At 35.5% G+C, this 16,265-nt stretch overlaps 1 protein-coding gene across 6 annotated transcripts in view; it reads left to right on the top strand.

The window, feature by feature from the left end:
* LOC132203370 (ankyrin repeat and death domain-containing protein 1A-like) overlaps positions 1–16,265 on the top strand; it is a 44,225-nt gene that overhangs the window by 10,986 nt on the left and 16,974 nt on the right. For 4 of the 6 annotated variants that reach the window (XM_059631091.1, XM_059631092.1, XM_059631096.1 and 1 more), the window contains one exon: positions 13,748–13,967. In XM_059631091.1, the coding sequence (XP_059487074.1) occupies positions 13,847–13,967 (121 nt within the window). In that variant the 5' untranslated portion in view covers positions 13,748–13,846. Of the gene's footprint in view, positions 1–4,926; positions 5,067–6,267; positions 6,328–13,747; positions 13,968–16,265 lie in introns of those variants that run through there. The other 2 variants (XM_059631093.1, XM_059631094.1) reach the window with 2 other exon arrangements.

The raw sequence follows: 16,265 nt of genomic DNA, 5'->3' as shown, positions 1-16,265 counted from the left end.
TCATTCAATAAATGTATCCATTTGCACAAAAATTTACATCGGCCAAACGAAAATCTCCCTCAATATATATTTGAATAAAAATTCAGATATGGCCAAATTACCAGAGTTGAAGATAAAAGTATATTTCTCATTTTGTCCTATTGATGAGGTAGTGAAAGGCTGAAAATTCCGTGTGCTGTTTTGATTAACCTTCCTTTATATACCTTCGCCAGGCAATACACACGCGGCGTTTTTGTTTTATCATTAGAACTCAGCATGACGCAGTTGTGATTCAATATCGCAATTTCCTCCCATAAAGTCATCTCCGGTGAGCACGAACAAGTAGAAGCCTTATAAGCTACGTTTCTACGTAGAGAGAAATAATGTGATTTGGAGAATGATGCTTGTCGAGTCGATTGGTTTTCGGACAACTGGGAAAGTGAAACAAAATAAAAGAAACACAATTTTTAATATTTAAATACTATATTTTGGGATTGAAAAATAGTTTAAGAATAACATCGTTGTCTTAAATTTTAATGCTCAATCCAATATAGCATAAAAATTATTGATTATGATATGACAGAAAACAAGATTCAGTTGGAAGCCACAACGAGATTTAGTCTTGAGGAGACGGAGACATTGACTTGCATTGACTATTTGATTAATAATTTTATTTTCCTTTTCACATATTTCTGTTCTGTTAGAGGAGGAGCCCAACACATTTTTTTATCCATTAAAATAAAAATAATACCATCTTTAGACAATCCTAACAACAGAAAAGTTTTCAATTTTAAATTCTAAATAAAAACATTGCAGTTAAAAAGTTTTGCCGCATCTTATAAGATTTTTGTTTGTTTGGAACTCAAAATCTGTCTCGCACTGCCCCCAGTGACGTCCCGTTTCTCAGAAGCAGGGCCAAAGTCATTGTGCGTGAGTTCTCTTGCCGACGTCGCAGCAGCAGAGCAGAGATAACTTTGACAATAATTCAATTGCCCCGAGATGCTTCTCAATAGCTCGGCTGCGAAATAACTTGCGAGAAGGGAAATTATTGGGCCCAGATGACTCGCGCTCCAGCAGGATTCGTTTTGCATTGATCTTGTCTGCACGGGAAATAAATTTAGCTCCCTCGGCATTTCTCTCTTTCTTCTGCTCCCACTTTAAAAAGCGTAATATAAAATATATTTACCTGTGTGGAAAAAAAAGCAACCACCATCGACAAATCAAGCCAAGTGCTGCCGAAAGCGCAAAGTTTTGTATTCGTTTGTTTTCCCGTGGCCGAAAATAAACAGGAAATATGAACGGAGATGGAAAATTGAGTTCAACACTCGAGTACTGGTGTATCGATTTGGAACTTTTGTGTGTTGGTTGAAACACTCATTTAATTTCAGCGCAAAAATAATTAGTACTGATGAAATTGCTTATAGAGGGAAGATAGAAATAATAATAATAAAACATGCACACACAAACAAAATGATCGCGGTCTTTGCGAAATTGTAATTTCAGGCCAAAATAAATGTCATCGCACATGCTTAAAACAAAATAAATAAACAATTCTGAAAATTTAAACTAAATCAGACCTACTGACAGCTCATTTATATTAAATTTAATCAATACAACCATTACTTTTTATTTATTTTTCACTTTATATAAGTGAATGAGCATAGACGAGCGCTTTTTGGCTTGGCAACAGGCGTTGGAAGAAAACTCGGTGCTACAGAAAACAATCAATGCGCATCTACTTCGACAACCAAAGCGAATTTTCTGGGTCAAACAGTCATCCATCCGAGAGCGAGTGCTTCTTCTCGGGTTGACGCCTCTTTTGTTTGTAAGGCGAGAAACTTGAGCGACGAGGACTTTTTCCCATTGGGCGTCTCCAATAAGTTCTCGGATTAAACTGATTAACGCCAAAGTTGACAAAATTGCATCATTGCAAAAAAGGTTAGCTCTCTTCTTGGACACAAAAGTTTTCTTGCTGCTCGAAAGAAAAATAATGAAAAACGTTTCCATTCGTTCAAATAACAAAGTGCTTGACAATAAGAAATGTTAAAATTAAAATTTATTAGCCTGCATTCTGCAAACATATAAATTATTACATACAGGAATTTTTTAAAGTTATTATGAAATAAAATTGCTGTGGTAATTACTTCTGGATTCTGCTTCAAGGCTGCTTAAATGCAAAATTATCTTCCATGCTCAAGAAGCGCAGAAGTTTAATGAAGACGCAAATTTGTGCTAGCAACGTTTTGAAAAATAAATTTCCAATTGTTTGGCAATACAGATTTTTTCTGAAAACTTTTATTATTTTTCAGTCATTTTAAACTAAATGTACTAAATAAATAGACTGAACATCTAAATATTTGATCAATGTAATTTAAATTTAACGGAGTTTTTCCCCACGACTTTTTTTGGAGAAAGAAAAAAATGTCCCTCTCATTTTGCCCGTTTTGAGCTAATATTTTCATTTAATTAAAAACGGTAGACCGTGCGTGACTCTGAAAGTTTTCCTCCTCCACCGTAGACGTCACAGTTTATGCGATGGTAAGAACATTTCTCCGTAATTTCCTCTCTCTAGCTCACTTACTGTGTGTGTTTTGCTCTTTCGCGGCGAGTTGTCAACACGCGCCGCGTCGGCAGCGAGGTTGGAAGCAAAAAGTGGAGCAGCGATGCCTTTAATTGAAACTGCCAATTACCCCACCGGGTTGCTGCGTATCGAGAAATTGCCTTCAACTATCAATTCCATCGCTCGCCGCCGCCGGAAAATTACGACGCAGGGCCGCACAGTGATGGCCTCATTTGCAGAAAGCCGGGCAAAAAAAAGTGCATGAAGTTTTATTTTATGGCATTCGTGTGCTGATGGAATGGGTTAGCTCGATGGTGTGGCATAAAACGTGAGTTACGAGGCTCGCTTATCCGCCGATGAATATAGTAGATCGCATCCGTAATGTGGTTATCGGACGGCTATTAGATGGCTTTAGAGCCTGAATGACTTCGGAAATTGCGCAAAAAAGTGCACATGCTGGTAATTAAACCTTTGGAATTATGTGTCACCTTGGAAAATTTAAACGAAGAGAAAATATTGTAGATTATTTTTCGAAGCAAGAGAAAAAAAATGGTGGGAATTTTTAAAATATTTGCACATATTATTACAGAATGGGTGATTTTTTTTACAAAATAGATATTTGTTGATGTAAAATTTTAGGGCAGCTTGATATTAAATAGGGAAATAGGTGGGTTTGGCAATAACCTCTATTTCCTTTCCCTAAATTAATCCCTTAAAAAGCTAATTTCATTATTAATTTTGTGCTGTTAAATTTGTCCTAGTATAATTTTTACAACATTTTAGTTCAAAATTAATATAACAATGATTTCAATAAAACATTAGGTTTCATTCTATTTTTAGATATTTTATTTTTAAATCAGAATTATTCACAAATCATTTAAATTCTATGAAAAAATTTGATTGAATTAAATATAAATTTATACATCATAATAGATGGGCCTTCTGCACCTTCCTTGAAATTCAATAGATCCTTCTCTGCAATTACCTCGCAAGGGAGTCGTCTGAAGGGATTCTAAACAAGATTTGCGACGAGGACGGCCAGAGGCGTCAAATATGACTGGACAATCAGATCCACGCGCTAAGTGCACTACTTCGTCATCATTTCTTGTGCCGTAATTGCCGTATTGAGCTGATTAACAAATTTTAATAATCATAACAAGAATTGGGATTGACACTGCACTAAAGATTCAATAAATAAAAAGAAGTTTAAGATTAAAAGAAAGAGAAATATAAAAAGAAGCAAATTTTAATAAAATATAAATGGAGTTGGCTACATAATAAAAGTAAGTTTTAAAATAATATTTTCTATATTTTATTTTACATAATTAGGAATAAAATGATATTCCATGAAAATTTTAAGTGACTTCTGCTTAATAGGCCAAAAACAAAGTATTAAAATTAAAATATATTTTAATCAATTAAAATTTGCAATACATACCTTGAATAGAAACAATAATTGCCCCAAAGAAAACCAAAATGATGATTTTAGAGGAGTTCAACATCTTTACTGTTATTTGGTGAAACAACAAGTGATCTGCTTCCGAGATGTTTGGCCTCTCGCTTCTCTACATTCTGCGGCCACGTGACGCGTGAGATTGCCGACTGTAGGTCAATAGGGGCAATCGTGAAGTATAAGGCGCACACAATTAAAACGGGAAACAGTTAAGTTCATAGCACAAACAATGTAAAGGAAAAATGTAATTTAGTTTTAATTTTAATGATCATACGAGATTTAAATCAAGCAAAAAATTTATAATATCATTTGCATCTGTCAAAATTGTTTTACAAAACACAAAATTTGTGATACATATGAAAAAGAACGAATACATTTTATTCACTAAATGCGCACTTCATTGGAGCAAAAAATATTATTGAGGTATAATTCCGGTTAGCTGTATTTATAACATGGTTAGCAAACAAGTGAATGTCCCCCATAATCTCCAGTTCAAATAACGACCTAATTTCATCATCATCATGACCCTCGCATCAATGCAGTCATCATACAGAAAAAAAAATCAGAGCATAGTAGACTAGCAGCTGTAAAAAATTTAAAAATTATTTTTGATCCGAGTTGTTGATTTATGCAAAAAGAAACAACTATGGTTTTAAAATAATTGAAGAGTTATTGTCAGATAACAAATAATTTTTTTTATTTCAATTAAGAAGATAATTTTTATTTTCATCTGACAATGAACACAATCACACAAATTTGACTCTTCCAGTTGTGATTTAGTCGAGAGTTAGAGTTGAGTTTATTTTGCACTGGTCTAATATTTAACTCTTGAGAGGCACCGCGCGCTGACCTTTCACAGTGCACAGCATTTGTTATTGATCACAGGGCACGCACACCGCAAGTTTCGCCTGTTCTGGTTGTCGGTTTGTGTGTTACGAAGGATTTGCATCTCGCCGCTGGTTTCTCCATGTAGTGCGCAATCATTCTCGACGTGCACGCCAGCCAGCAACTAAATTATTCGCAGCCATTGTGTGGCACTTCGCTGCGTGCGTGTGCGGTGCACCTCAATGGCAAGTATGTTCTATGCGAACACCCCTGTGAAGGACAGAGGGTTTTGCAATATTAAAATATTAATTATTCACTTGGTGGTGCTCAAGCGTCGTTTGTTTGAGGGACTGGGGCGAGCGAGGCGACGACGACGCAGCCTCTTTGTTTCTAATTAATTGCAAACTGGCCGCACATAATTGAAACACACTCTCGCGATCTCTCGTCACGACCAATTTATTCTGTTAGTGACTTGTGGTTGATTATTTTTATACTTATTTTAACTCGCTTTAATCAATTTTTCAAGTAAAAGTGAATTTTAATAATTAAGTAGGGAATCAAATTGATAAAACACACCAGGTTTACTATTGAACATAGCAAAATGCTAATTCGCGAAATGGTTGAAAAATGGATTTTTTTTATCAAAACATTTGTATTAGTAGTACGCAATGCAATGTTATAGTAATAATTTTATAATGATTATTTACATTTTCAGTGAAAGTAACTTACAATTTATTTTATTATTTTCGTGTTCATGCATTAAATAATTAATTATTTTGCTTACAATATTTAATAAAATGAAATTATCATTTTAATTTAATCTGTCCTTCTCAAAATTTTATTCATAAATATTTATTTTCATTACCGTCCTAAAATTTAATAATTTTTAGAGAAAATTATTTACTCCGTTGTTTCTAAAGGAAGTAATCAGTTAAAATAAAATGAAGTATATTACTGGTATCAGCATTTTTGATCAAAAAATATAAGAAATTTGGTAAATTTTGTCGTCAGAATCCGAAATTTCATTTTGAGACGAGAGATGTTTGAATTTTTCCTAAATTTTTAATTTACAATCATAAAATTGAGTCGAGCACAAATTATAATGCGAATTTAGAAAAAAATCGGAAATGAAAAATTTGGTTCCATTGAATCTGACATTTATTGAGAGGGCAAAAGTCTAAGAGTGCGGCTGACTACGTATATTGAGCCGCATTGGTTTTTTTTTTTTGCAGTGAGACGCATCTCAACCTGGATAATAAATAATCATGCTCATCGGAATGGAAACTCGATTAGCGGTGGCAACGCGGGCGGATATAATTTAATAGCGAGGCAGTCGAAGCCGCAGAACAATCCCAAAATTTATTGCCTCGATCTCTTGCCTGCGCCTCTAATTGAATTCGGCGCAACCTCAGCACCGCATACATGAATTGAATTCACACCACACACACGTGTAATATCGGGGAACGACAACTCGGACGAAATTTGATGCGACCTTTTGCCCTGCCGGCAGGTAACCATAGCAATATGCTCGCTCGAAGCAAAACAAGTAACCCAACGCATATTTCTGTTTTCGACAATTTGCTCTTCCAACGCTCTTTTTGCTCCAGCCTGCATCATTTGTGTTTCGTAGGAAATTCACAGAGGGCTAAAAATAGCAATTATTAAATACATAATCTGTTGGAAAGAAAATTTACAAAAATTTAGAGGATTAGAGATCAATAGTAAATTGCAAAATCTGGATTTTGTAATCTTAGGTGATTTTGATTTTAAATGAATATTTTTTTTCCTTCTCAGGAATGGTTTTTTCAATGACTGGTATTTTCAAAGCGGAAAACTCATATCCGCAGTGCCGAAAATTTCTCTTAAAAAAACCATCATCTCAGTGTTGCAACAACAAGGACGAGCAAGTACACGTGGCATCTATCTAAATTTACTTTTTCCACACCTAATGTGATAAATAATAAAATGCAAATTCAATTAGAATATTTAATATAATGTGTCATTTTTTCCTTTTCTAAATTTCTATCTAGCAGTTTTCTTAAATTAATTAATTTAACCAACAACCCTTCCATTTTAATATACACAAGTTTTTATACGTTTTTTCTGCGTTAAGGGCGAACCTATTCATTCTATATAATCAAGTATAAGTTTGCGGTCGAAATGTTGCAATTTTTTTAAGAGGCTTAACCTTTATAAGTAGCATTCTAATTCGCCCAGCATTCAGACTGGGAAACGCGCAGCAAATTAATTTTTGTCCCTAGGCGCGCGCAGACCCGTAATTAAATTTCGGCAGTTAAAAACACTTCAAACAAACCGCACGCGCGCCGTCGAGTTTTGAAAAGCTTGGCGGCGAAAAAGCGCTGAAAACATTTTTCGCTAATTAAAAGGGGCGAAGAGAGCGGCGGCGGCGGCATCGGGCTTCAATTCAGCAGTGCATGAATGCCGGAGTTTCTCGCCAACCAGCACATTCATCAACTGGGAAAATGCTGGAAACGGCTGATAAGTGAATTATTACTAAATGTGGCCGCATGCAGAAATGAGAGTTTGTGCTTGGAAGGGAAATATATATTTTAATTAATGCCAATTAACAAAAACAAACACACAGACATAGGTGACTGCTCGCTCTTTAATTTGATAAGCCCGCCAGCACTCTTGGCAATTATTCCGCTTGAATGTGCACACCTGCAAACCTTGTATACCATTTCCTTGCGCTAGCAGACACCCAACCACCACTTACAGCTTCTGCCTCCCTCCGAGACTCGGTGTAATTCATTCCTCTTAATTTGCATAACTTGCTTCTAATTGAGCTCATACAATGGTAATAGGGCTCAAGTTAATTTTAATCGCAGCCTAATGATTTTAGTTACAGGGTACTTGTAAATTAAATTATATTTTTTGTATAATAATTATGTTGTTTGTAGATTTAAAATTGGATGAATTTGAAAACTCGAATTTTAAAGATCATTCGTTGCCTCACAATTTCATATTTGGCACTTTATAATCTTTAGTTAGGCTCAAATTTCTGCGAAATTGCTTTTTTATGTTGTTAGAACAATTCCCCACACTTAAATCCTAAAGAAAAAAATCTAACGAATTAAAAAAAATAAGATAGTTAAATATCAATGATTTTGCTAAAGAGAACAGTCTAAATTTGACAAGTTTAGTTATATTTACTAATTACTTTCAATTAGCTCCGAATTTCAAACTTGTTTCAATTATGCTAGTCAACTTTTGTTGATTTTGTGCTTTTCCAACCCTGCTTGAAAACCAATTAAATTAGAGTGTGGGTTTAAAAGCCTCACATGAAAAAATTGGAACCGATTTGCAGTGTGTTTACAGAATTGACAGTCGTTTCAAATTGCAATCAGCGCAAATTAAAATCGATCAATTGATGGGCACATGTTTGCAGCGCTCGCATTAATAATTGCACTCTGTGTTCACAAAATGATACACGAGCCAAGAGCAATTACACAGAAATCAGCAATCCATCAGCCGCCGATTCGCGATCGACTCGCGGATGAGGTGGCACGAGCGCCAGCACCGCCCATTTATTAATTATTTCGGCGACGAGCACGCGGCAAAGCGGCTTTTGTGACATTTGCGTCACGCTGCCAGTAAATAAATCACATCGCTCATTAATGCCGTCCGTGCTTTTGCAATTTTCGGTCGAGGGTGGGATTAGCGCGGGGATTAGACGAGCCCCGCTAATCGGGAAAGGTGTCCTCGGAGAAATTGACAACTTGCATCACCGCCATTCATTTTCCTCTCGTTTGCTCCGCTAATCGAATCCCCCAGAGGAGTGTGGCTGACTTTTTATATTCATCGACTTGATTGATTTTTAAAGTGAACAACGAGCAACACTCATCAATTTAAGCTTTAGTGGTAACACTCGAGGTGGATTTCATGAAAAATTGAAACGGGGCGAACCTTGTTGCAACGAGGTTCGACTAAAAATTTTGATTATTAATAAGTTTTCCACGGTGTGCATTTAGAAAATTTAAATAATTGTGCATTTATAAATAAAAAATATTGCCTTAATCATCCCGTTTTTTAAACACGGAATGTGCAATCTGGTCATTTTCTTTTTTCTAAATGTGGTTGTTTCATGTAAAAATTTATTACATACTTTATAATCAATTTATACTGATTTAAACAAATTTCTCCTTGTGAACTTTTCATTCTAATTATTAATTTTAAAAGGCTAGTAAATAAAATAAATATGTAATTTATTTTTGCCCCAAGCAATGTTTCATCATGAGGGTCTATGTGAGTAGCGGTCTGTTGGAAACATATACGTTTTTTGCACCGCACTTTTGCCTTGAGTTTCTCTGAATTCCTTGCAGAGTTTTCGGCCAGTTGCCAGCCTGGGTTGCGCTAATTCACGCGCAAATCCTTTCAAACTTCACACGCACCAAATACCCGAGAGGGAAACTTCCAGCATGCGAGCTGCTGGCTATTTCCTCTTGTACATCTTTCAGACCTCAATTTTCTCTCTTGAATGCCAGTTGAATACACGCGCCTGTTCAAAATGCGTGCTCATTTTGAAGTCAAAAACTTAAAATTAGAAGGCTGAAGAGATTAATCCGTGGATTATGAATAGCTATTTTAGTTTACTCAATTTTAATTCCATTAAAAGTAATTTTTGCTAATATTTAACCACACAGTGAAAATTAAATGCAAATTGGGTTTATTGATCTCTCACAAAGGCAATTGCTGCCCATAACGGGATACATCATATAATTGCATTCAGAATTTTACAAATTATTCAAAATTCTAACCACATAGAGATAAATTTTATATTCACTGCATTTTATCAAAAGTGAAACTACAAATAATATTCGGTATAGATCAATTGGATCAATTAAACTAATTTATTTTAACACGTTATTAGTGAGAGCAATATTAATTTTTTGCGTAATAGAATTCAAAATATTATTCACATTAAAGCAATTTATTTTACCAATCCGTGTTCAACTTTGACATTAAATTATTTTTGATTAAAATCAGCATTAAAACTTTAAATGTTATTTAAATGGTGAAAATAAATTGGAAAAAGCATATTAGTGTTTGCAATATAGTAGACATTTAATCTGATAACTAAAAAGGGCACCCAAAGCTTTTTGTCGCCGCACACAACATGAAAGTCTGGAAATTTCATACCATTCCGCGTTGAAATGTTCAACTCGCTGACTTGTTAAATTTTGATCCACCCCACACCGGTGGTGCTTTCGCTCGAGTTGGTACCAGGTCGAATAGAAAGACACGCACCTGCCGCCGACGAAACGAACACACACCGCAGCATAAAAAAAGCATTTCGGGGGAGCTGTCAACCGGGCAGACGCCTTTGGTTTTCTCGAATAAATACACAAACACATAAAAGGTTTTATTCAGAGCAAACCGCGGTGTGCAACAAACGAGCGAGAGATATATTTATTTCCCCGCGTCTTGACGTCAGATGTAAATGTAATGTTTATTGGCGCACGCTTCTTTTCCTTCTTTTTTATATTTTTGTGTGGCAGAATGAAAAAAAAAATACATTCGGGTAGAATAAAAAACGGAAATGCTATTTGCCGCTGGCAAACAAGGCAGACGGAAAGTATGCAATATCGAGGAGGCCAAAAAGCGGCGTCAAATATCAAATGGCACACTCTGCGAATGTGTCCTCGCAACGGTATTGGTTATCGCAGTATTGGTAGTACTTTTGAATATTTACTGTCAGGAAAAAAGAGAATAACTCGGAAAGTTTGAGGAAAAAACCATTGATAAATATTTACTAGTCTGGAGTTATCAATATACGGCTGCAAATTTGAAATTCGACTGAAATTTCCATGCATAAAATAAATTATATTGGTAAAAATTGAATTGTAATTAGACCATTTGTGCAGGAAAATCAATGAAATATTGTGACATTGACGTGAACAAAGTGATTTACCTGAAACGCGACGTGTTAGGCTCAAAATTTAACTAAAAATTCGCAGTTACAAGTTAAAAGAAATAAATATATGGAGAGAAAAACAAGCAACGCAATTGATTGGAGGCAAAACATCAGTTGTTGGACATAATGCATCACAAAACTTTACAAACTTTGAAAATTTTTGTTGCTGTTAGAAATGTGATAATTATGTTAATAGTATGGTAAAGTCCGAAAAATTAAATAATTATTTTGTTGCAAATTCTAGTCTTTTTGGATGGGATGGGCAGGTTCAGGGCAGGTTACAGTAAACTGTTTAATTAAAATGTGAAGTTTATCTATTAAAAAATATTTTTATTTTTTGATTTATTTATTTTTTCATGATATCTCAAATCTGCCTTGATGGTTAAATTTAAATTATATTAATTGTTTTAATGACTGCTATATTTAACACTATTTTCGTCCTTGCAAAATTTCACATTCCACACCCCTTGTTTAAAAAACAAAAATTTTTATGACATTTTGTGTGTGAAATTAAACTATCAACAACTCGTTAAAGAGCAAAATTCCAGTTAATGTAACTGATGACATTTCTAGGAAGATTCTGAGCATAAATCTCTTGTCAGTCAGCGGACTGGGTCTCATATTGCATTATTATTATTACTATACTCGGTACGCGTACTTGCAATACATAGGCTTGCTGCAAAACTTTCGCTTTGACGCGTGACGCGCCGTGCAATTAATTAATCCTTCTGTCGAGCTGAAATAATTAATAAGCGTGCCTGACGACGGTCCTTTGAAAACACGCATAAATTACATCCTGTCGACCATTCGTTTTCGTTGTCGTTTTATTAACTCGACCCCTTTTGTCCTGCTGGAAAGACGAGAATGAAGGACATGAACAAAAACATAACATGAGGACGAGAAAGGGACAGACAAAATGTAATTACGTGGCACGGACGACCAAAATGAGGATTATTTAAAGGTAAACTTGTCGCACGGACACTTAAATAACGCGTTCCATACACAAGTCTGCTTGATTGGGTGAAAACCTGCTATTAAAAATGAGGGCGAGTCGCACTAATGAATAAAAACACTCAGAATAATTCATGAAAATAATTATGGGCTTTCCAAAATAATGAAGTTTGATCATCCTTCTGCATTAAAACTGAAATGTAAATGTTAGAACAAAAATTTTTGACGACCATAAATTTGAATATCAAAGTTTTGAGCACGAAAAAAAGAAAATAAGGAAATTACGTTATTCAATATTAAATGTGCTGATTACAAACAATTTATCATGATTTAATACAGACAAATTTAATTACTATAAAGTTTCTTAATTATATTTCAAACTTCAAAACTGGTGAATTTTTCCCATGGTTGTTAACAGAAAAATTCAAAATGACCTAAATACATTGTGGATGATGATAAAAATATTTGCAAACCAAAATGATTTAATAAAAAATTCTAACTCTATTTTTAATTTAGATTGAAATGCCAAATTTTTTAATTTTTTTATAGAAAGACAACCAAATAATATATTAACTGGAAGCTCACAAACTCTAATATTTAAGCCGCTTATAATAATTGGCTGCGTGTAGCTTGGTACTTTTAACATCGCAGTATTTACGCTGCTGTCACGTCGTTCAATACTTAACTCATCAATTTATTTCGCAGAGGATCTTCTTCTTCGCCCTAGAATCGTCGCGCAAATTAAACAAACAACGGCGCTTGAGAAAGTTTTCTCCCTACTAAGATCGCTTTAGTTTTCCCTGCCTTTAATCCGCTCACCACCGAGAGAGCAAAGAGCGACTTTTGCAACTTAATTGCAATCGGAAACCAACTCGACGCTGGCGGGAAAAAAAGCGGTGAAATTGCTCTCGGCAAACAATAACAGGTTGCCCGAAAATAGCAGCAAGGCAGAGAGAGACGAGAAGCAGCAAAGCTTTCAGCCGCTCAACCAGCACCACCAGGCAGAACTTTGTGAAATGCAATTTGATTTTGATACACGCCTGATGCGGGGAGACAGAAACAATTATACACTTTCACTCCAAACTAAAGGAAAGTTATGATTTTTTTTTAAACTTTATTAAATTTGAAAGAAAGGTTCATAAATTTCAAATTTATAATATATTTTATAATATTTTCTTCAGGAATTTTGAGCTAGCTGCCTGTGATTTTTTTAAGTCAATTTTTTGCCATAAGTGCAGAAAGTTTGATACGGTCTACAGGTCTTTTTCTTAGAGGGAATGATTTATCGTGTCTCACAAGAGGCGTTGCTCTTATGGCAGGAAAAAGCGGGCCCGGATTATTGGCTTCGTTGATGGATACCGGCTTTTTGTTCGATCCTGCCATCTTCATCTTTTGACGCGAGCCGGGGAAAGATAGTGGTGGCGGATACTTTCTCGAGTCATTCCATTGTGAAACGCTCGTATGAAGTAAAAAAAAATCATGAAAAATGGTGGTGTGCGTGGCGAAAAAGGGACACCTTTGCAATTTGTCTTTGACTAATGTTGTGGAAGGCGCTTTATAATATTAAAAAAACTTTCAATAATTAAATCACAAATACAAGGGTGCAAATATAGCAAAAAAAATTTGTACGGCAATTATATTTCACGCTACTGCTTTCATTGTTGTAATTTTGGATGAAATCATGTATGTGAAACTTTTCTCAAAATTGAAATACAATTTTGCTTGCAAATAAATAATAAATATTCCTGCAACTTTCACTTCAAGCTTCGTTCTTCTTGAATCTGAAATTTAAAGCTGCAAATAATATTTAAATCTGGCCTCATAACTTATCAAATCATGATTTTTAAAGTCTGCAGTTCCAGGAAAGAAATAATTTTTTTTCTTTAATTTTCACTTATATTTGAAGTAAACAAGAGAAGCCCCAATTTATGGTACTTGTTGCCCCAGCTTTCCGCCAAGATTTCCTTTCCTCTTCCTTCCTGCTCTCGAAGCTTTCGCGATAGGAAGAAGCACTTCACGGATGTGGGCCGTTTCTTGATTGCAGTTTCCTGTCGAGCGGCTGAGTGGCAGCAAGTTGCACGTCGTCGGCACGCAGCCTTAAGAAATGCTGCCCGTGACGTGACCTGACCTGCTGGGGGACGCCATGGCTGATGAACTGGACCCCGGGGACTTTGCGGCCATCTCGCGCAGCCGCCGACCCTCGCCCTCGGGGCTGCCTCCGCTTGAGGGACTCGACGAGCCCTCCAGACCACGCAGCCCCAGATGTGAGTAAATTTTTTCTAGTTCATTATTTTCAGGTCCGGCCAGGCCTTGACCAAGTGTTATTGGGGGGTGACGCTAAAGGCATTTTAACATTGATATTTTCTTATTCCATTAACAAAAAATTATTGAATATGTCCAAAATTTCAAAGATATCCTGTGAATTTATCAATAAATCAATTTGCGAGTTAGTAGGAGCATTATAGATTCATTTTATATTATTGCAAAATAAACTTTGTTTTAAAATAAATCTTTGTACAATTTTTTTTAAGTTTTAGAAGTAATATAAATTTTAATAGAGATTTAAAAAAAACATTGAAGTTTATAAACTTTTAAGTGCACTACTCGTCTTTTCACATAATTTTCTCATAATTTTTAATATGTAAATGAATTTAAATCTAACGTTTTTTATATAAACTAATAAAACTACGCAATTGATGCATACTTTAACCTGACTTTAATCTTCAAAAATATATTTTGAAATGAGAACCAAATTTATATTTGTCGTTGTTTATGGTTGCTACGATAGCTTGCAAAGGAATATTTTCTAATACTATTAAACTTTAATTCTCATTACAGATGTTTTGATAATATTTTTCAATACCTATTGACACCAACAGTTTTCGTACACCTAGAAATGATTCAAGCTTGTCATTGAGCTAAAATTTCTTTTACTATTTGTATAAGCAGTGATCTTGGAAAGATAAATTATTTTCAATCTGCTTTAAAACAAATTAATTAAACAATATACAAAATACTTCAAAACACATTTCTTATCATCCATCTCCGTTCCAGTTTAATAAAAAAAACGCTCTAATTTAAACAGGCCAACGAGCTTTTTATGAGCAATAAAGTGTGCCATTCTTTTTCAACGCCCTTCCACGCTGTAATTAATTATATCTCAGTCTGCCCTTTATCGCCTGAACTTTCTTCTTTTAGTAAACTGTCCTTAAATTAAAAAGTTTTATTGCGTCATTTTATAGCAAATTATTTGCTCGGAGAGCAAGGGTAAAAGTCAATATGAAGTCCTTTCGGCGGGGGCGAACATTTCAAAATTTGCGACTTGCTGGGCTACGATTGCGCAGGGAGGACTCATAATTGAAAAGCTTTCCACCACGCTGAGCGGAACATCGAATTAGAGCACGGATTGCGCCGGAATATGAATGAAAACCCGGCGAGATGATATGGAGAGGGTGCATCATTAGAGACAATAAGGTGGAGCCGCACCAGGGATCCGCTGCGTGCGAAATTCCTTGGCTTTTTACAAATTGAAAAAGGAGCCAGGTAGATGAAAACGAAAAACATACACGGGGATGAATTGGAAGAAAGAGAAAGGGTTGGGAAGCAATGGGAATTTTCATGTTTTTGTTCATGATTGCGGGGACCGATTGGGACCTTACAACTTTTTGCAACCCAGAAATGAAAAACATGCACAAGCTCAGTTTGAACAGTTCTATTACTTTCGTTCAAGGTCGTGAATGTTATGATCGTTTCATTTTTTTTTCATCTTTTCCCTCTTCTACGCTCTAACAAATGAAGGTCATGCAGCAATCTTGAAATAAATATTGCGTTTTCAGGAGTGGAAACTGGAAAGACTGCTGTGCACACAATATCTTCACAGCGCAAACAAAAAAGAGTAAATCTTCTCTGCAGACACATTAATTTTTATCTCCCAACAGGAGATAAATAATAGAGAGCAGGGGAAAGGTTTGACCACATTTTTTTATGTTTGCACATGCCTATTTCTTTTTTCCTTTCCTGGTCGTCTCTTGATTGCCGCAGCAAATTTTTCCGACAATTAGTTTCTCGTTTGCGGACTCATTAGGGACTGATCAAGAAAAGGGGCGAGCGAGGGTGCGGAATATCAAGAGCACCATCACGACGGCGTAAGTCTTAGTTAAGGCTGCTGCTGCGGAGGGTCACAGGTGGCGCCGGAATTAAACCGGCGACCCCAATAAATTTCACTTACGTCAGGCCTAGACGTGCTGGGGCTTTTTTCTCTTTATCAGTCAGACGCACCCTGTGCCACTACTCATGCGGTTTTGCAAGAGATTTCGTGTGAACTGAATGGCGAAACTTTGATTTTAATTGTAACATACAAAAGAAGCAGTCCTGTTGAACAAGGAAGAAAGAGCTTAGATGAAATCAGCTAGCTTTCATTTGTAATTGAATTTCCAGGTCTCTTTAAGAACCAGATTTGTTTTTCCTAATATTATTGAACAGAAACTCTAGATTCAATTGTGAATTTGTTTGTTTTAAGACTTGAGGCTAGGCATGCGAAAAGCAATTTATTTACTAAGTAA

Source organism: Neocloeon triangulifer, unplaced genomic scaffold (genome assembly GCF_031216515.1).
Source record: "Neocloeon triangulifer isolate White Clay Creek 2 clone unplaced genomic scaffold, ASM3121651v1 ptg000017l, whole genome shotgun sequence".
NCBI classification, from domain to species: domain Eukaryota; kingdom Metazoa; phylum Arthropoda; class Insecta; order Ephemeroptera; family Baetidae; genus Neocloeon; species Neocloeon triangulifer.
This window is presented reverse-complemented; position numbering and strand designations above follow the sequence as displayed.